The following is a 21,945-nucleotide window of genomic DNA, read 5'->3' on the forward strand; positions in this document are numbered from 1 at the left end:
GCATTAACAACATAACATAATAATAATAATGTTATAATAATAAAATATAATAATAACATAACATTGATGTTATGTACAAAAGCACAAAATTGTGCTTTTTTTAGTATGAGCTCTTTTTTTTTTTTTTTTTTTTGACAATATTGTGACCTTTTTTAAATATTGTCAACCTCCCCACAATATGTAAATAAATATTGTACCGTGAGCTTCATATCGTGATAATACCGTATCGTGACGTTTGGATATCGTTACATCCCTAATTGGACTTCACTTTTACTCCATCCGCCGCTAACAATAAAAGACGCACAAAATAAGTCAAAGTTAGCACAAGTTTTTACTGTTCACTGTTGGGAGGATTTGTGACACATTCACGCTCGTGACCTCGTCGAAACACAACGTCGCACGGACGCAACAACAATGCACTTCACACAAAACACGCGTGCGCGCGTTACAGCTGGGAAATGGCAACTTATCACACACATCGCGCACGTTATATATCAAGTGGAGGGTGACGAAAAAGCCTGCGTGGTTTTCCTTGGCCGTGCTGCATTCAATGACATCGGTTACATTTGAACACAACATGGAAAGACTGTACCATCGGGAAAATCCCAAACAGCATATCGACACTTCATCATCAGTGTTTGACTTTTTAAATAGCTCAATGCATTAGTGAATGTTAGTTGATATAGCATATAGCGTGTATATATATATATTTATATATTTCTTTTAAGGTTGCTGAGGAATTGAAATTAGTCGTCTTCTTTATTATTTAGTATGATACAATAACCATTCCGTACACTAAAAAGTCAATTAGGGGGTTAATAAAGCGGTGTACACATGCAATATTTACAAAGCTGGAGTGTGCGTGCGTGTGTGTGTGTGTGTTGAAGTGGAACCCATCAGGCATATTTAACCAAGGGCCAAACTGCAGCTGTTTGTTTGGCCATTTAAAACATATAGGCACCTTTATACATTTTGGATTTCTGATCCTAATCTAAAACCTAATACTGTTTATGGCTTTTGCACATGCTGGAATATTGTTTTATATTAGTCAGGGAAAATGTCAGCAATTTAATTAGAACAACAATTCCGTATTTTGCTAATTAACTCTTTTTTTTCTGTGCTTCTGCTATTAATCTCAATCTGAAATAATCTTGTTACTGGAGGGGTTTTGTGTGAGGTAGGAACGTGTGAGACCACGCACACGTCTGTAGCAACATTGTGTTGACTGAAATTAAATTAATTAAAATTAAATTAACTCATTTGCTGCCAAAAACGTATGCATACGTTCTATTGTAAATGTTTGAAGTGTCCCAAAGACGTATTTATACGTTTTTTATTTATTTATTTTATGCGCATACAGAAGGCTTTAATGCAGCCTCTCAACTGCAAAGAACTGTTGAAGAAACGGTAATTATTACGCAAAACGGCCTGCAGGTGGCAGCAGAGTATATATATACATGTAAAATTATTATTTTTTTTTCTCCCATGTCACTTTAGGGGCTCCGTAAAATAAAAAATAAAAAAAAAGAAAAAAAAAAAAGAAAAAAAAGAACCAAGGGATGCAAGAGAAGTGACACAGTCAAGACTCTGTTGCAACTCTAATGACCATCACTATTTCTACATTTCTTCAAATATCGCGGCCCCACCCCCAATGCTACAGCGTTGGTAAGGTTGCAAACCCCCATTTACAATATTGAGGATGATGCAGCTTATCAAAACCAATAATAAAAACGCCAAAGGGTTCCCATGCTGACATAAGGAGGAAAATAAGGCAGGTTTTGTAGAAAGCGAGAAGGTTGTGTACAAAACACAACAAAATAGAAAAATAAGCAAAATATCAAATTGGTGTCAACTTACCACGAAAAGACAAGCGGACCAATCAGACGGCATCCTTACAGGAGAAGGGGGCGGGGTTTAGATGTCCGCAAAGTAAGAACTGCAAATGTGTAAACAAAGCACCTGAACAGGTGAGCATCGGAAGCAATAGCAGCAGTTTTTTATCAGAACGGGACAGGATGGCTTCGTCAAATAAAGTGCAAAGGAGACACTCATGATTGATAATATTATTCACCTTTCTAAACAGTTTCTGTATTTTTGTATTTTATTTTTATATCCGACTAGGAAAATGTTATCAGAACCTTGCTTCAATACATTTGAATCTCATTAATTTAGGTCCAACTGAACTTTTATGTGCAACACATTTGAATTGAATCATAATTACGAGTATGATATTTCCCTACATTATGTAAGTGCAGTGTTAATGTTCAAACTGTGCATAATATTACAGTGGTCAATGATACTGAATATATGTTTAGGAATAAGGTGGCACTGTAAAAAAAAATCATTTAGAGCCACATGGGTTAGACTATTAATATAGACAATTCTAAACATGTTTACAAATACATATTTACTCACAATTATTTAGGATTTGTGGTTACGATCACATGTGAATTACGGGCGTGTTACTGTATATACTGTTGCGATATTTTAGTTTGGTGGTGTTTCGTGATAGTTTTCTATGTAAAATCTGTGCCTTGGCTCGATAAGTTTGAGAATAATAAATTTTCTTATGTGTGTGTGTGTGTGTGTGTATTTTAAAGACACAAAACCCACTTTTTTTTTTTTTTTGCAAGTGACTGCACATCACATTATGTTAACGTGGGTTTGACATCACTTTTGCGAGCATTTTTGTTGTTGTTGTCGTTTTGCATATTTTGCATGCTAGTAAGTACACAAGCATTCAGCGACGCGCGAGGGGTGGATAAAGTGACGGTGAAGCCAAATTGTTAAAGACTGTTGTCATGAAATGTGCAACCCGGTGTTAGAAAATACCTTCGACTGGATTTTCTGCTTTGTAAACTCTGCATTTTTTGCAGTCTGGCAGTTTTGTGGAGGGATTTATCCAAATAAAAGCCTGCAAGAAATACAAAGCTAAGATGCTACTATATGAAATATGGACGGTTAGGTTATGTTCAGGTATTAGGGCAACCAAGGTCCCAATTTGAGCAGAGGGATTTGATTGTCTTAAAAGTGATGGTGCGGAGGGGACGGGCGGGGGCAGTAAGTCCTCAGGTGGTGGTGGTGGTGGTGGAATCTTCATGTTTGCCAGCACCGCTTGATTTGGGATCCACTTCAAGGGCTTACGGAGAGGAACCTCCAAGAAGATCAGCTTGATCCGGGCCCGGCTCAGGCGTGCCTGCGTTTAAAAACGTTTAGCGTTATTGATGCTAAACTGTGCAAGATGGTTATTTAAAAAAAATGTCTTTAAAGACCCCATAGAGTGAAACCATATTTATTTCAAAATACTTTATATATGGTTGAATTAATTACAGGAAACATGCAAAGTCTGATGGCGAGGCCGCTTTAGAGCGCCTCGTTGTCAGCCATGAGTGCACGCATGTCACATGGGGAAAAGATGGAAGGTTGAGGAGGAGGGAACTCTTTTATTTTTTTTTAAGTCAAGCATCACAGCCAGTGTGTGGACTGGGAGTTTGAGCTGGTGTGGGCGCATTAGAGCACCCCGTTGTCAGCCATGAGTGCCTGCATGTCACATGGAGAAAAGATGGAAGGTTGAGAAGGAGAGAATTTTATTTCATTTTTTTTAGTCAAGCATCACAGCCAGTGTGTGGACTAGGTGTTTGAGCTGGCGTGGCCTCTTTAGAGTGCCCCGTTGTCAGCCATGAGTGCGGCCACACCCACAGCGTTTGTGAGCAGAGATGTCTACATGTTTCACAATTTTGAAGCCTTATTTTATATAGGTGCCAATATTTTTAATCATTCAAATTTGTCAGGGTTGTTCTCTTCGGTCTGTCAATTTTAGATGACTTATTTTTTTTCACTTTAAAGGGACTTTAATTCTGCCACCACATACCATTGGTTATGGGCTCCGTCAGGAACGGAATGTGGTCTTCGGACGAAGGAGACTCGTAGGCAGCGTGGGTGGCGGATGAAAACATCTTTTGAGGTTCTGGAGCCGGACTGGGGGCTTTCGGGGAGGCCGACTTGGGCTCCAGGGTAGCGGCGACGGGTTTCGGATCAGCCGGAGTCGCCGGACTCACGGGGCTCTTGGGTCCCGGGCTCGAGACTGGGCTGGACTTAACGTCGGCCGGTTTGGGCACATCCAGGTTCACCGACTGAGCAGGGGGGGTCTCGACGTCTTTGGTTTCAGGTTTTACTTCCATGGCTGGTGGGGCACTCGGCTTGGTTTCAGCCACCGGACTAGACTTAACTTCCGCGGCTGGCGGCGGCGGTGGTGCACTTGATTTAGTCTCCGGGGCGATGGAGATGCTCACGGCATCCGAGTCGGGGACTTGCTCGGGGGCGTCGGTGTCAGTGTCAAGCGGGAGGGCGGTGTTAAAGCCAACGCCGGAGTCACTGGTGTCCAGGTTCCCAATGCCGACCTCCTTTGAAGAAACTTCCAGACCCTGCGTTGACACAAGCAACAGGTCACCACATGAGAAGACAGCCGTGAATGGACTGATGTTCTTACTTTAATGTCCACTTCGGTGCTCTGAGATTTCTCAGTGTTGTCGGCCTGCGAATGTTTGGATTCCTCGCTGAGCTTGGTGATGTTCTTGACCACCTGTCAGCACACAAAGCAAATATTTTCATCGTGTGAAGAAAAATACAGTGAGCTACAAATTACGATTTTTGTCAACTCTTTTTAACGTAAAATTTTTCATGAAAACGCAATTTTTTTGTAGCAGTGCATTATTCTTGTAATATTCCGACATTTTCCTCCCCCTTTTGAAAAGGTCAGATGACATTGTCGGCGCGTCCAACCTGTCTGAAGGCCTCCCCCTCGTCCTCCTTGCCAGCGTTCTGGGCGATCTTTTCCAAGGTGGCGGCCCTCTTGGCCCTCTTCTGGACTTTGATCAGGCAGGACAGCAGGCAGGCCAGAAGGAGGAAGACCAGCAGGCTCAGCAGGGCGATGATGGCCACGTAGATGGACTCCAGCTTGTAGGCTGCCAAAAGCACGCATGAAATAACACAGCTGACCTTGATTTGACTCGGTGGGCACGTTTCCACACTTACGTTTGAGTTCCATGTGGATGCTGGACATGGGGAGTCCCTGTGCGTCAGTCACTTTGAAGAGGCCTTCGTCGGAGCGCTTAACTTGATCCAGATAGACCAGAGAACCCTCCGTGGAGAGGCGACCCTCAAAGCCTAGCTTTGTTTGGGCCTACAGCCAAAGAACATGTGCATGTGCAATGTTACAGGCTGTAACATTAAGTACAATCACATCCAATACTACCATTTACAAACATTATTCTCCTGAGATTGAAACTAGTCCCCGTATTTCTCGTATCGGTATATTGACAACAACGGATGGATAGCTAGTCGGATCGCTAGCTAGCTAGCCAGACAGAAAGCTAGCTAGACAGACAGACAGACAGCTAGCGAGATATACTGTTTGCTCGATAGCCAGACAGACATATATATATATATATATATAGACAGCTAGCTATCCAGATGTACAGTTAGCTAGATAGACAGTAGCTAGCTGGCGAGCTAGATAGATGAGCTAGCTGCCTAGATAGATAGATAGATAGATAGATAGATAGATAGATAGATAGATAGATAGATAGATAGATAGATAGAAAGAAGCTAGCTAGCTAGATATACCAGCTAACTAGCTTGAATATAACATATTACTCTCATTTTGTATTATGTAAAAACACAGTATAACATCATTAAAGAGAATAAAGAGGAATTCAACGGATTGTGTATCATGATTTGTGCTTACATCGGTGAATTCTCCGCGATCCATGAGCAGGCGCATTTGGTGGTCCGTGTCTGCGCTGTAGTAGAGGTGCACCAAGGAGCTGTTGAGCATCAGGTTGATCTTCAGTCGCTCGCCGTGATGCAGGTTGACAAAGTGCTGGTGCTCTGAGAAAGTACACGCACGACATCAGTGAGGGAGTAAATCACATGTAGGCTGTTAAGAAATCACCATCACTCCGAGAATCCCTTGGGGTCATAATAGGAAAGTTGCAGAGGCGGATGGCAAAAGTTGCGTGAAAAAATATTCTGATAAAAGTAGTAGTAGGCTACTGCATCCACTCCTTTAGTCAAGTAGAAAAAAAGTAAGTTTGAAATGTAAAAAGTAGAATGAAGTAGAGATGAACTTTTACTGTGAGTTATATCTACAATACCCATTTGATAACTTAGCATCTGAGCTAATCAAATTAATCAATTAATCAAATTAAAATCCACATTGCAATGCGATTTGCAATAAACAAACAGCTGAAAATACATCAGTGGCTTTGGCTCTCCTTGCCCACATAAGTGGGTATTACAGTAGTACTGAATCTATTTACAGATGCGGCAAGTTAAAAAAAAAATCATAAAATAAATATTCTGGTAACGTACAGATGCACAAAAGTACAAATACTTCTTGCGTCCCACCTATGACTTGAAGACAGATTTTGACCCGAACGGCGCCCCGAGCATCCCTGACGGTGTAGCTGCCATCGTCGGCCCCAGTCGCCGACTTCAGGACCACGTGGTGCTCGCTGACGCTGATGCGACCTTGGTAACCTTCCCGGGCCACGCCCGTGCTCGTCAGCAGCACCAGGGCCGGTCTGGCGGGAAAAAAAAAACAGTTGACGCCGCTTCATTAAGAATTACTGCACAAGCTACAGTAATAGCATCCAACATAAAAGCTGCTCTGGAAGACTTTGCCTTCGTTATAGTTACATTTACTCGTTTACAGCTATATAGCCACAGTTACGGTTACTTGTTTTTATATTTTCAGTTTAGTTCATTTAGTTACATGTTGGCTACCGCATAATTAGATTGTGTAGGTGTACCTAATGAAGTGCCCATCGTACCCTGGCTCCATTGAGGTTATACCTGGATGTCATGTTTGCCTCCACCGCACTGGGCCTGTGCTCCAAGGTGATGGGTGACGTCACCCCCAACAGCGGAATCCGATAGTTTTCTCCGTATTTCACCGTCTGCTCGTTGTAGCAATCTGCGGGCGGTGCAAGTAAAGTGGTCTGAGAGAGACGAACAGTGGTGGGAAGTAATCGAGTACTTCGTTACTGCACTTCAGTTGTTCTGACACTTTTTTTTACATTAATTTGAAAACAAACACCTGCACTTTTGAGTCCTTACTTGTAGGAATAATTGTAAATATAAGTTATCGTACATTTGCTGCAATGAAGAATTGCTTCTGATGACTCAAAAAGCTCAAGAACCAGAACATCTAAGGCAGCAGAATGGTTAGAGCCAGTCTGCTGAGGCCGCCTGTTCGCTGTTAAGAAATGATTGCTGACTTGACCACACATGCACTCAGCAATCTTCCACTCACATGCATACACATATAGACAAACAATTACACTATGTTCCAACTATGTTTTGCATTTGCATTATTAGGGTTGGAAAACCTATGGAACGAGGGGCGTGGAAGCCAAATAAAAAGAGGGTGAGGAGGGGATTTTAGTGAACTGAACTGTGAGTTTCCTCACTCCTTTTTGTTGTGATTAATAAATGTCAAACAGGTAAACCTGACACTCGTCAAAAATACGCTAGTTATTTTTTCTTACACATCGATTGTGGCTGTCCCTGCCCACATCCGAGGGCATTACAGTACTTGAGCGCAGTTTCTGTTTACTGAACGGCACAAATTCCCAAATTCTGTGTGCACAGAAAACTGCTTGAAGTAAGTAGAAGGAGGAGAGTGGTATATAAATATAAAAAAAAAAGAACAGATTGTCAAGAAGTGGATGGAGGGAGCAGTGATCCAGAAATACGGGGGTGGGACTTGGAGGGGGTAAAATCAGCAACACAGCAGGGAAGGACAGGAAGGAAGGGAGGCGAGTGGGCTGATGCTTAAAGAGCGGCATAATTACAGGCTGGCGGCAGCGCTGCCGAGACTCGCTCGCAGTGATCACAGCAAACATACAAAGTCGTCATCAGCTGGCAACGCGCGGCACGCTCCATATGGCGCACGGCGCGCGCGTTACGCCTTTCGCTCACGCTTGCGTTCACACACATCTGCTTCAGAGCAGCTTTTATTTGGTATCTTCTTGAAAGGTTTTTGCTGATTCATGAATTGCTAGTGCAGTGTTTTTTGTTTTTTTTTAAATATGTATTTGTTTCTTATAAACCCCCACACTGATTTTTTGTCATAAAAAAATATATTTTTAATTATGTCAGAATGCATTCATTATTTCTCTTTAGAGTTTCCATAAAAAAACTAAGAAAAAAAAAACATTTATGTAACATTTCGTATCGGGCTAATAATATTTTAAGGTTTTGGGTACCCTTGGAGGTTGCTGATACCAGTTACCGAATCTGACATTGAGGAGTTAGTCCTCCTCTGCAGTAGTTGGCGCTATACTGCGGCAATTTGACACATTGGTGAATAATTATACGTGTCAGAATTACATAGAATGTTCACAAAGTTTTGTGATTGTGTTAAATGAAATTATATATATTAAAGTACTATAAATCTACGTACTTGGGATCAGTGAGTACTCAAAAAAATGAATACCTGTACTGTATCGCTCTGGAAAAAAAAAAAAAAAAAAGTGGTATCAAACGTCCCTATATTTTATATGAAGTTGTTGCTATGTCAGCAATTAATGACTATCCAATGAAAAACATGTATCCCCATGTACTGCATTTATAAAACATTTTCAAAAGTTTTTACTTTAAAAAAAAGTTGTATATATTTAAAATAAAAATAACCTCTCAACAAATTCACATTTTATGCTTTGATTATGTTTAATATTGTAAATGAATGTTGCTATGGAAGCAATGAAATGTCTTTTTTTGCAAGGCTTTCATTGAAAATATTTGATTAAACAAATCTAGGCGCGCGCGAGAGAGAGAGAGAGAGACAAAGAGAGAAATTTAACAATTTAACTTTTGCACTTTTGCTTTTATACCTGATAAGTTACATAATTTGTTGCTACGTCAACAAACAAATCTAAAAAATAATAATAATAATAATAATAATAAACAAAAAATCTAATTAAAACATGTTTTTCATCAGTTGCAACGTGTTAAAACGAAAAACTATAACGCCGCACGTGCATCGCGTACCTCGAACGTAGAGCCTGATGCGTCGGACGTCCTCGGGGTCTTCGATGTTCTTCACCGTGTACACGCCCTCGTCCCCCTCCACCAGCGAGTCGACCACCAGGTGGCTGAGGTGCAGGTTCTTCTTGGCCCGGTTGCCCACCACCACGCCGCCGCGCATCAGGGCCACTTCGGGCGAGCGCGAGGTGGCGCGGAACGTCACCTCCAGCCCGGGCGCGTGCAGCAGGATGTGAAAATCCTCGCCGAGGAACGACGTCTTGGATTCCTCGTTTACTGTGTGTGTGTGTGTGGGGGGGGGGCAAATCGTGTTACTGGAACTGCGTGGAAGGACGCAGTGAGAGTACTGCGATAATTTATTGCATACTCACCCTTGCCAGACACTGAGACAACTGCGGACACCAGGAAAAGAAAACTCAATTAGCATTTGATTTCACTTTTTATTTGGCTTTTTTTTTCTTTTTCTTTTTACATAACACTTCTTCAACATGAGAAGAATGTACAACAAAACTGGTTTTCTTGGGTTCACGTTTTTGAAATATTTTCCTCTTATTGGGGTGAGCGTAAGAAAAAATAATTTTGACGAATTAAAGTGTTATTTAATATTAGCTCTTTTTAAATTGGCCAAAAAAAAAAAAAAAAAAAGTATAGATTATTTTTTATTTTTTACACATTGATACATTACAATGTAAAACAAAGAAAAAATTTCAAAAATTCAAAACAACAAAAAAAAATAGCAAAACATTTTTTTGGCTAAATTATGTCGATTTTTCACATTTTGTCTATAATTAAATGTGGGAACTTCATTATTTTTCATGTACAATCAATACCTTTAAAAAGTAAAAAGTAATTTTTCTAGGAGCTGTCGACTGATGATGACATCAGTAGGTAACGACCAATCATGGCTCAGTTTACTGACCAAACCCAATAAACAGGTGAGCCATGATTGGTTGTTACGTATTTCCTCAGCACAGGTGATGTCATCATCATTCGACAGCAAGTAGAAAAAAGTACTTTTTAAAGGTATTAATTGTACATGAAAAATAATGAAGTTACAACATTTAATTATAGACAAAATATTAACTTTTCACTGCTGAAAATTGTTCAACGAGTCAAGTGTCCCTTTGAGGAACCAAAAAAAAAAAAAAAAAAAGCGATTTTATTCATTATCTTGTATTAATCGGGTATCGGAATTTTATTTTTTGACAAATATTAGAATTGACATTGTATTCAAAAAATGAATATCGATTTGGCTTATTGTGACTATGGATCTTGACCTGCTCAATCCGTAAAGTCAAAAAGCATTGAGAAAACTGAACTCGTCTCAAATGACTTTTTCATCGAAATGGAGGAAAAAAAAACAGACTGCGAATATTCCGTCGCCTTGTGAATTGCGTTGCTTTCTTACCTGCGGAAAGCAGGATTGTGAGCGCGACCGCACCTGTTGTCCTCATGGTTGCTTGTTTTTTTTTAGTACCTGGGGAGGCAAAGCAAAAGAATACAACTTAAAAAAAGAAATTGAAGAAAAAGCAACAATTTCTTCTACAGAGGTCAACTCCACAAGGAGGCGCAATTCCCAAACTAAGGCCAATGATTTGCATTTCCTGAAGACAATAAACCATCTCACATAGCATTTTTTTAAAAAAATTTTTGCCACCTTTGTTTTTACGTTGTACTTGGCAGTGCAGTACATCATCCTGAAAGCAGTTGTTTGTCCCTGCGTTGAAGCTAAAGGTCAAAAAACAACACGAGGAGAAGCTCTCAGCTTGATACATGAGACAAACAACACCTCTCATGTTTATTCATGGAAAAATTGACGAGTGGCAGCAGGGCTGGGGGGGGAGTCGATCAAGTCGGTCGGATAAGTCGGCTTTAAAAATAGGTCGACTAAAACACAGCAATGGACAGGGTAGTTCGTGACTGTTTACCAACGTTACCTTAAATGGTCATTGCTAGCACGCTAATGCTAATACTGATTGCTAGCCGTTTTGTGTAGGCTAATTTTGTTCGTGTTTAATAATGCACATGTACAGAAGATGAGTAGTTATATCCACTCAGTTCAACTGACAGACAACCTTGGTGAATTAACAAAAAGAAAAAAAATAACTACAAATTAATTGAAAAAGTATACAGTGCTGCCTCGCTATAACGCGGCTCACTTTTCATGGCCTCGCTCTTACATTGAGAATGTTTAAACGAGAGAAATGTGAGAAAATGTAAATGCCTGGATGAGAAAAGTGTACAAACTGTGTAGTGAGAGATTTTAGAGCCTTAAAACATTTATAATAAATGTAAAATATAAAGCTACCTACTTCGCAGATTTCATTTATTGCAGGTATTTTTTGGAACCTAACCCCAGCGGAAAACGAGGGAACACTGTCTATAAAATGAATTAAAAATATATATATATCAAAATTTTTACTAGGGGGCGATTATTCGATGGAATAATCGATAAACTAATCGATTTTAAAAAGATTCAATAGATGGCAGCGAGACAAGATTGGGAGCACACTTATGTCACTCAACAACCAAAGAGGAAAAACAAATCCATCTATCTATCAACAGCATGCGCCACTCGCTATTGATTTGATTTTTTTTTCTTCTAACCTGATTAAAAACAGAATCATTCATAACCGGGACTCGTCTTGTTCTCCAACAGGAAGCCAGCGTCAACTGTCAAACGCCATTCCGGTGACAGCCTCGCAGGCGACACCCGATTCGAGGCGCCACCGGGAGGTATTAGTGGGATGTGAGACGCTTTTCTCTGCAGCGCTGACGCGCGCGAGACCGAAAACATCGCAAGATATGTGCGAGTGAGCGTGCATGTGAAAAGAAAAGAGATTTTGCTGCAGTTTTCCCCTCGTAAAAAAAAAAAAAAAAAAAAAAAAAAAAGCCCAGGAGGAAACTGCGAGTGTTTCTCAGCAGCCCATGGAGTGTGATGTCGCCAGGACAACCAGCCCTTATTTGCGCAGGACATGACGAAGCACCGTTTTATGATCCTCGCCGACGGGGTGGCGGGCCCTGCTTCTTGCGACATCGCCATATCTTGATTTTAGAACAAGTAATTTGAAGTTAATCACAGGATTTTTGCACAAATCTGATGTTATGGTGCATGGTCCTGTGAGGCGAATTTAAAATGAGTCCCTTTTGCTACAGTTTGAGTGACATTAGGCCAGCACTGATGAAGGCCCTGGGCAGATTACACGGAAGCTGAAATCAGCTTGGATAAATATTTGATGACTTAGAGGCCTACCTGCCTACCTTCGATTTTCACAGAAATACTCGCCCGACATTGCCACAAGATGGCACCAGAGTGTGGTCTAATAGAAAAGTAATTTGTTGGCGCCATCTTGTGGCTTTTCAATGTCAAAGAACTAGGTTGAAGTGATGAGAGGAGCTTCTTCTATGAGACAGGACAAAGGCCTATGTGACAGAAAAGTAGTACTTTGGTGCCATCTTGTGGTATCTCCAAGCAATATAAAACTTTTTGAGGGGCCTAAAATGCAGATTTTTACTATCACCGAATAAATATAAATGTAAAGTTTGTGTTTTTACTGTTGTCTTCAATCTTTTTCTTCTGTAAAACTGAAATGATATAAACATACAGTACAACAAGAGTACGTCACTCAAATAATACATGGGTACACATAAATGGCAATACAAATAGCTAGCATAATCTGAAAACAACACAATACACACTTAACTGCAATGCAAATGTCCATATTAAATAAAAAGCACTACACAAACGCATGACTCACATTAAAGGGGAAAAAAAAAAAGATCTCACAAGTTTTGCTTTTCTCTTTCTCTGGCACAAACAACAAAAGAAGTCGTGAGAACCGTAGCTGTACACTAGTCACGTAAACTAGCGTGTGGTTTGCGCACTGCCCACTGTGAACTGGAAGTGTCACGTGATCAACCTACCGGAACACGGCCAGAGACAACAAAAATAAATAAATTATGCAAAACTCGCCTGTAGAGGGAGACAAAGCACCACGTTGCGCATATATAATTAATCATTTTGTCTCCGCACATTTGGTGTCCATATAGACCCTTCCAGTGTGACGTCACGTTTGAGTGCGCCCCCCGCGGTGGAGGGCAGGGCGTCAATTTGTTTGGTAGCAGCTAGCAAGCTAAGATAGCTTGAACACTTCGATATACAGCAAGACAAGGGAGAGTGAGGTAATGTGAGACATTTTTTACATTTCTACCGATCTAAGCAGGTTTAAGTGATGTATCAATAAAATTAACACATTTTCCATTAATTTAGGATGTTTACTAAGAATAGAAATTATCAGAATGCATGTAGGACTAAAGACAGTGAAAATATAATTGTTTAAAAAAAAGTGGTATAGTGTCTCATTTTACCCCAGCTACGGGGTAAACTAAGACAAAACCCAAATTTCAGTGGGGTAAATTGACCCTGCTTGGGGTAAAATGATCCACTTACTTTTTTCACTCTGAATCAAGCCTAACAACACCTGTTGTAAAAGTCAGAATCCTAATAACTAGTTAAACAACCACTGATTCCGGAATTAATGTTGGAATAATTTAAAAATCATGGACACTGGTCAATTAAGCCATTATTCCCTAAACATTTGAAGGTAACTGAACAAAAACAAATACTGTAACAAAAATATTCAAAATGTTTTATTTAACAATCAAACAAGAGGAAGAACCATTTTTACAGTTGGGATCAGAACTCGGGACCCTTAGAGGTGATCAAGGAACTCAGTCCAGGTATCTTCATTCATCCATCCTGTCCTGGTGGAGGTACCCTTGGCTCCAGGAGGTGCATTGATCATGAAGCATTCCTTAAACTTTACTCTGGGAAAGACAAACATGGGAGGTGTAGCATTCCCAATAGCATTCACTGCACACACCAGAGTCACCAGTTCCCCTCTCTCAGCCGATGTGACAGAGCCAACTTGCTTTTTCCCTCTTTGTGTCACAACCTGAATCAAATAGAAAATTCAGAATCAGTTGCATGTTCAATTTGTAGGCTACTACTGGGAAAAAAAAAAGGTTTACAGTGTCTGGTTTCAGTTTATTCATTTTATCCAGTTTATCCAATTCAGGCAACCATATTACAAATTGCAATTTAAGCATTGTTTCAGTAACTAGCTGGTTATTATTACACGCTACACATCAGTCTTGTGTGTGTTTATCGTATGGCTTACCTGCTGAGGCTTTTGTACTGTATAGACACCTGTTTCATCCACATTCAAAATTTTGTGTGGGTCAAATTTATGCCTGTAAAGAGTGGAGGAAAAGAGAGAAATAGATAAGAATTCAAACTTAATCTCAGAGATAAAGCCTTAATAAAATATTTGCAATTAAAAATAATTATGCTACCTGTCCATGACTACTGCCAGGTTATCAAAGAACTCCCCAACGGTTGTTTTGTTGAACGCAGTGGCCCTTCCAAGGGATGTTGCTTCTGGAGTTCGGACAGAAAGATGGCGACGTGCTAGGAAGCTCCGAAACCATTCTTGACCTATAGACAATCCATTAGTAAAAGAGTTAGCCTCTTTGGGAAGATCAGCTTAGTTAACTTATTGTACTAAATCATATGATCTTTTGCACAATCTGACCTACCTGCACACTGCACCTCCTTCCAATTAGGAGGGATAACAACATTGTTTCTTTCTGCATATTCAAATGCAAGTTGACGACACTTAGCTGGAGAGAGGCCATGGAATTGTTCAGCACGTTCTTTCAGGTGTTTGGAAAGTTCTTCCTCCATCTCATCAGTGAAAATTCTCTTTGCCTGAGCCACTGCACCCCAAGCTACTGATTTCACATCCCCTTTCTCCTTTTTCTTTATGAATCTTAGGAGACTTGACTTGTCAATATTTCGATCCCTTGAAACTGCTCTTAAAGACTTATTTCCCTCCTTGACCTCTGTGGCTGCAATTTTCATCTCTTCAAGGGAGGTATTGCCCCAGGTTGTCTTCCTGTTGTATTTCCTTGGCATGATGGCTTTTTTAAAAACTGTTTCTGACATGAAAAACAAAACATGAATGAAAAGTGAAATCATGTATGAAAAGGGGAAAAATGAGACACCGTCTTACTTTGCCCCATGGCATTTGTCTCACTTAAACCCACCACCACCATTTTATAAAGAACAACCTCTCTTGACAACACAGACTAATCTTTAGCTAGCACTGTCACATCATTTTATAAGTTGATAGTTCAACAATATGTGGGATATACGTTTTTCCACTTGAGTCAAATAGCTTTAGTGCAACAGTTGATTAAGTTCAAAGCAAAAAAAAGTACTTTTATGTCCCAAAAATATATTTTTGTCTAAAACACATGCTTACCTCAGCACAATCAAGTCATCTTCTTCATGGCCAAGCTGAAATGGGAGGGGCTTGATACCAAATTGGTCACATGACCACAGATGTGCTCTTTTTTTTAGATACAGGTGGTGTCTCACATTACCCAGTGTCTCACAATACCTCACTCTCCCTATATACCGGCCACAAACGATTTCATGACTGACAATTTAGACCCTAAAAGTAGTGATTGACGTACTGTTTCAAGCAAAAACAACATACCTTAAGCTTCCGCTTCCACTTTGCCTTCCAACGAACTCCTTTTTTTGTAGCTAGCGGCTCCAAACGGCTGGTTTCAATGAGTCGCAGTAATGTAAGTGTCCTACTCGGGACGTTTTTTTTGTGACGCTTGACATATTTCCCAACCTTTTAACGAAAACGCTCGCCGAAAATCAAGCTCTGTACATTCATTTGTTATGGGAGGCGCAGTGGAAGCTAAGCAGTGAGGTCAAGCTGGAAGGTTCTATTACGCTCCACTACAAGTCAACAGCTCCTCATGTCATCGTTTTCTGTCCAGCGGCGGAGGTTGTGCGCTGACACTTGAGTGAGCACGGAACATGCAAAGCCCACAAAAGCGTCCACTGAGCGTCGTCCTTTGGGCCGTAAAGCTGCCGAGCGCGCACACAACACGACAAAACCATCTGCGGTCTTCGCCTCCCTCCCCACATGCACGTATGCGCTCCTTGCTTGCCCTCCATCCTTCCATTGCACTTCTTCCTCCCCTCTCCATCACCTGCCCTCCATTATTCTCCCTCCACATCTCGGTGCCTTTTTTTTTTTTCTTTCTTACGTAACGTCATCCACTGCGTCTCACTGTGGAATCAAAGCCGTCGTCTGTGCTCCTTCACACCCGACAAGGTCAGGCAGGTCTTTGTGCAGGTCTTTTTTTTTTTTTTTTTTTAAAGGAGGCGGAAATGCCTTTTAGTGACTGCAGATGAGTGCGCGCGTGGTCACACAAAGCCCGACTGTGTCTCGAGTCCTCATCTTTCACTTTCGCTTCTTCCCGCAAGAGCAGGCTACAAAAAAAAAAAAAAAAAAAGTGAACAACTCCGCATATTGTTGCGCGTTCCCTTCATGGCACAGTATGAGACATGTATAAGTCATGAGGCATGGAAATAGAAAGTGGGTGAGAGGGGGACGTTCCCGCTAGGATTAGTCCGCACAAGGGATGAGCTGACTAATCAATTAATCGATTATTAAGGATGTTGCCTTTTGTGCTGAATTGATTGATTGCTCATGTCTTGAAGCAACTGAGGTAACTAAACAGCAGAGAGCAGAGACTGTTTTAGGAATCGCTGCCTATCCAATAGGGCCCAATATAGTAGGAGGAGGTACTGTTAATTTTGTCTACCATTTTTAAATTTAGTCCAATTTCAGTCACTTTAGTTAATTTTGTTGTTTTAATCACAGTCAGTCAAGCTCATCCCATTTGTATTTAGTCCATTTTGAGTCGATTATAAATCTAACATTTTAGTACTTATTTTTGTCATGGTTTGGTTTGGGTTATTTATTTATTTTTACTTTTGTTCTGGTTCAGGTTTAGTTTGGGTTTTGTTATTATTGTCGTTTCTTTAAGTTCAGTCATGATCTGTTTTGCGTGTGTTGTCCTTGTGTGCCCCCCAAATCTTGTCAAGCCTCATGTGTCAACCAATCAGCATCCTCTGCCTGTTGTGTCTTACCCAGCTGTGTCTAATTGTGTCAGTGTGTGTGTGTATTTAGTTTCTTATCTCCCCGCTGCCCGTTGTCGATTCATTGTTTTCCTCCCATCATGCGGCCGTTTGTTTTGTTTTTGTTTTTTTGCCTTGTTGTTTCCCAATGTCTTGCTTTGCTTACGTTTTGGAGTTTGTTTTTGTTTTGGTTAAATTAAAATTCCCTTTGTACGTCACGTCTGCCTCCTCGCCCTGCTTCTTTGCCTTTGGGTCCACAACCAGACAATTTTAGTCCAAGAAAACGTAATTTTATCCATCTAATTTTAGTCAACAAAAACTGTCAAACATTTTAGTCTAGTTTTAGTCACTCAGGACAACCATTTTACCCCTGTATATAATTTTGTAGCAGATTATATTGAAACTTTTTGGATCTAAGACTATTTCCTCATCTTTTTGATGAAAAACTTCACAGTGGCTACTGGCTACTATTATCCATGCTATGAGCTAGTAAGTTAGCCAGCATTAACTAGCATTACTTTTGGAACGTTATAGCCGTTGGATTAATTTTTGCCTTTCACTGTGAATCAGACAGATTAGCAAAGATAAGATTTTACAAAATCATATAATTTTCATCTTGTTTTTGTTCATGAACTAAAAAATGTCCATATAGTCCAGTTTCCCAGTTAGTGTTTACTAATGAGGGTATTAGTCTAGCTTTAGTCCGGTGAAAAATGTGCTTAGACGAAATTATTTGTGTTAAGTTTTTGTTAGCGAAATTAACACTTGACTAACTGAAGCTGTCTTTGGATTTGACTAATTGGCGATCTATTCAGTCCGCTAAGTTTAGACTCGTTGGGGGGGTCATAGAGCCGTAAAGACATTTTTAACTTGACATCCCCTTATCAAGGTTCATTTGCGGCGAGCAAACGAGCGCGGCGAGCAGGCCGGCTGTGAAAGTGATGAACTAAAGGATGAGACAGGCTCCTTGCACCTGTCACATTCTCTCAAATCATGGAGGAGGATGAGGAGGAGGAGGATGAAGGCGGCTGGCTTAACGCGTCGCGTTATCGACAAAGTGTGCGTTGCTGACGAACGTGTCATCTGCTGCTCTGTGATTTCTTTTGTCAGGGATTCTCGAAATGTGGCGTTATGATCTATCACGAGGGCTACGCGGGCTCCCTCTGGTGGCACCCAAAAGAATCACCGCCAGTACAGTTCAGTTGTATTGTAACTTTTTTGTACGTTTTAATTTTAAAAAAATGTTTTGTGTGTAAGATTTGATACAACTACATTTTTTTTGTTTTAATCATTGCATTCTAATTGAATCATTATTTGCGTACACTTTTATTTTGCCATATTTAAACACAGTGTTAAAATTACAACAGTGGCTAACAGTCATATATATATATACACGACTATAGTCAAAAATTTGGAAACACTTTCTAATACCATTGAAAGGTGAAGTGTCTCCAGACATTTGGCCGTTACTCTCCTACTTAACATCTGCTAGCTAAATGCTAATATCTAACGAGAAAACACCACAGACAGGGTTGAGGAAATTAGCGTTAGCATAGCAATTATAAACCTTCAGACAAACAAGCACAAACGTAGCCGCATCGCACACAACAAAATCAAAAATAATTGCTGTACGTTAAACACCACAATGTTCAACCGAAGCTTGTAATTCTAACAAACGTCTGCTAGCCTTAATGCTAAGATATAACGGGAAAACTCCATAGAGGGGCTAGCATAAATTAGCATAAATTATACAAGCGATTACAAACCTTCAAACAACTTCTAATTTAACACAAGTAGTGTAATAGTGGATTAAAATAACAATATATAATTTGTTTTTCGTAATAAAACTTCTAATTTTCTATGAACACTTCTTCGGTACTGTATTTTATTGTTGGTCACAAAGTTTTTAGGTGCTACTTGTCGTGAAAAGTTTGACAACCATCAACCACTGCTCTATATAGTGTAGTGCAGTTGTGCAGTGGTGGCGGGCGAAAACCCTCCTATCAGCTAATGGATGCTGTTAAGCCTTTTAACTGTTCACTATAGAAAAAATGCACACACCCATATATATATAGTATAGACATCTTTTAAGGAGGACGCGTATGAATCTTAGTGTTAAGGCTCTCACCTGCCACTTTATTAGGTACGCCTGCATCAAAGGCTGCCTTCGCAGACACATTTTGCTCAAAAGGAAGCCGACAGAGAGGAAGGGTGGACTGGAAATGAGCTCAAAATGAAGTTGGGTGTTTTTATTGAACACTGGCAGTGCAATTATGTTTATTGTTGTGCCTGGATGGCTGTATAGTTTGCACTGGTGACCCTACTGTGACCGTAGCACAACAGGGTATTCAAAACGTTAGAAAAAGAAATATTCAATTGGAAATATTTAACACAGTGGACGGTAACACTGTTTATTTATATATATATATATATATATATATATATATATGATATTTTTAAAAATGTTATAATTACAATTAATAATTTGAAAAATAAAAATAATTATTTTAGGCTAAATAAATAATTTAAACAGTTAAATGTTGATCCAAACATATCTAGAATTTTTTTTAATTTTATAATTTAAAAAATGCTAAAAAAAAATAAAATAAAAAATACATTAAAAAAAATTAAGAAATATACATAAAAGGCAAACAATTTTGTATTTGACAGTTTTAGCTATGGTTTTTAAAAAATATATATCTTATATAATTATAAAATAAAAAAAAATATGATGAAAAGGTAAAATAAAATGTTAAACATCTTAATTATCACACTTTATTTAATCATTTTTTTTTTAATGAAAATTAAGAGGTAAAAGCAAATTTAATTGAAGTTAAAATTAGATTTACCTATATACATTATATATTATTTTAACTTTAATTAAATTATTTTTAATTAAAGTAAAATAAAATGATTATTAATTTTATTATTATTTTTAGATTAAGTATATGCAGTATAATTCAATTTTTTTTAATCAAGGCAGCCAATTTTAGAAACATTTTTAAAAATATATATATTTATGTATAATTAAATATTTTATGAATAATACAGCAATCACTCCAAACTGTAGCAAAAAAAAAAAAAAAAAAGGTTTCACCAAAATATTAGAAACACTCCAGTATCAGCCCAAAATTTATATCTCAACATATATTTAGACCTGCCAATCAAAATGGACGTTATCTTAAAAGAAGTCGTTGTCAAATTGCTCAGTTGTACCTAATGAAGTGGCCACGATTGCAATTAAAATCATTAAAATCAACGTTTTTGGATCTTATTTCCCGAGAGGCTGACGAGTGAATCAACCATGCAACTACATGCAGCCCAGTGAGCACTCAACCTTTAATATTCCACTCCGGGATCCATGATCAAGCAAATTCACCGTGACAAGGCTGGAAAGTCCAAATGGTTCCCCCGCAGGGTCCGGGACAGCAGACGCGGCACGCACGAGGCGTGAAAAAGCTGCAGAATTTAACCCGTCACGCACCGCGGCCAACATGCGCACAACTCGGCCGAAGACGAGCGTCGACGGGCGATGAAGCGCAACGAGGGTCGCCTACCTGTTTTCCGATGATCCGGCAGGCGAGGTTGGAACAAGTGTCCGTCCGTCCGTCCGTCCGTCCGTGCGTCACTCGGTGGTGCAGATGCGCGTGAATGTTTTCCTGCGTGGGGTCCCTCCTCGCTCTCTCTTGCCCTCCCTCCTTCCTTCCTCCAGAGATGCTTTACTGCTGCTGCTGATGCTGCACTCGGCGACTCCACATTTGGAAGCGGTTCAAAAAAATGTGTCGGCCACTCGGAAGCACTCGACTCCTGTCGGGAAACAGCGCACGCGCGCGCACGCGAGCCCACACAGCGACTCGCGCCCCACTCGATCTATACGACAAGCCAGCCGAACTGAGCCGACGGTCGGGAAAGGGTGTCACGAATGAGCACTCTTTTATTTTGGTACATTTTTCTCCACTTAGGAGCGATAAACGCAAAATTTGTCAAATCTTGGTGGGAATTTTGAAGAGATTGCGATTACAAAAAAAAAACAAAAACAAAAAAAAAGGCATTATTGTACATCACCGAAAAAAAAAGAAATCAAACTTTATACAGTATAAAATTACTACATCATTTCATTAATTTGTGTAAAAAAAAAAAAAACGTAAATAAAAAAAATAATGTAAATCTAAAAATCACTTCCACTTGCATTTCATACTGGTTACATACAACAAACACAAAGTAGGAAATACTTAAAATGAAATGTTTGGCATTGTAAATCTAAAAAAAATGATTATTTTCAAAATGTTTACCAGGTTAGCCAATTTTAGAAACAAGAGTCGTCGGGGTGTTGGAGCCTATCACAACTGGTTGCCAGCCATATACAGGACATATTTATTATTCAATAAATGTTTATTATACTGAAAATAACACAAAAGATAAAAATATATATATAACAGGCTATATTACAAACTATTAAAAAGACAATATAATAATAAAAAAAAGATCTTAAAAAAAAAGAAGTCTAAAAAGAACTACTTAGCCCACTGGGAGGAAAAAATGTAACATTATTAAAATTAAATAAATATCTTTAAAAAAAAAAAATCTAATTGAGGGAGGAAACATCCATCAATAGACAAACGTCAAGTAAACAAAATAAACTTAATTTGAAAAATACTAAAAAGAAACCAAACAGTGCAGCAACACAGGCATATAGTCCTATATTCATACTCACCAAAAAAATAAAATAAAAAAAATTGACAGTACAGCATCTTGCTGTGCGGTTTAGCAGAAGTACTACAGCCCAGTGTAGTATTATTATACTGCCTCCCGGTGGCAAAGGCGGGCAAACCAGGAGGAACGGCCGAATGAATTGGATTGAAGCATGAAATTTCTTTACAATCTTTTTA

At 39.5% G+C, this 21,945-nt stretch overlaps 1 protein-coding gene across 1 annotated transcript; it reads right to left on the reverse strand.

Moving 5' to 3' along the window:
- Positions 1 to 312: 312 nt before the first annotated feature.
- On the reverse strand, positions 313 to 20,925 carry LOC144021761 (uncharacterized). Its single transcript, XM_077525875.1, has 12 exons — positions 20,614 to 20,925; positions 10,457 to 10,525; positions 9,420 to 9,440; positions 9,055 to 9,324; positions 6,856 to 6,976; positions 6,409 to 6,584; positions 5,747 to 5,889; positions 5,035 to 5,182; positions 4,783 to 4,964; positions 4,490 to 4,582; positions 3,872 to 4,424; positions 313 to 3,196 (listed from the first exon to the last, which is right to left on the reverse strand). Exons 2-12 carry the CDS (start codon positions 10,500 to 10,502, stop codon positions 3,141 to 3,143), a joined length of 1,809 nt encoding a protein of 602 aa, XP_077382001.1. The 5' UTR covers positions 10,503 to 10,525; positions 20,614 to 20,925; the 3' UTR covers positions 313 to 3,140.
- Between the last annotated feature and the right edge of the window lie 1,020 nt (positions 20,926 to 21,945).

This window comes from Festucalex cinctus, chromosome 7 (assembly GCF_051991245.1).
Source record: "Festucalex cinctus isolate MCC-2025b chromosome 7, RoL_Fcin_1.0, whole genome shotgun sequence".
Lineage (NCBI taxonomy): Eukaryota > Metazoa > Chordata > Actinopteri > Syngnathiformes > Syngnathidae > Festucalex > Festucalex cinctus.

What these genes read in the sequence shown, in the direction of transcription:
- LOC144021761 (XM_077525875.1), bottom strand. Translation starts at nt 10,502, where the DNA reads ATGAGGACAACAGGTGCGGTCGCGCTCACAATCCTGCTTTCCGCAG. An exon ending in CACAATCCTGCTTTCCGCAG is followed by an intron (nt 9,441 to 10,456) that starts GTAAGAAAGCAA and finishes TGGTGTCCGCAG; the next exon opens with TTGTCTCAGTGTCTGGCAAG. An exon ending in GAGGCAAACATGACATCCAG is followed by an intron (nt 6,585 to 6,855) that starts GTATAACCTCAA and finishes TTTTCCCGCCAG; the next exon opens with ACCGGCCCTGGTGCTGCTGA.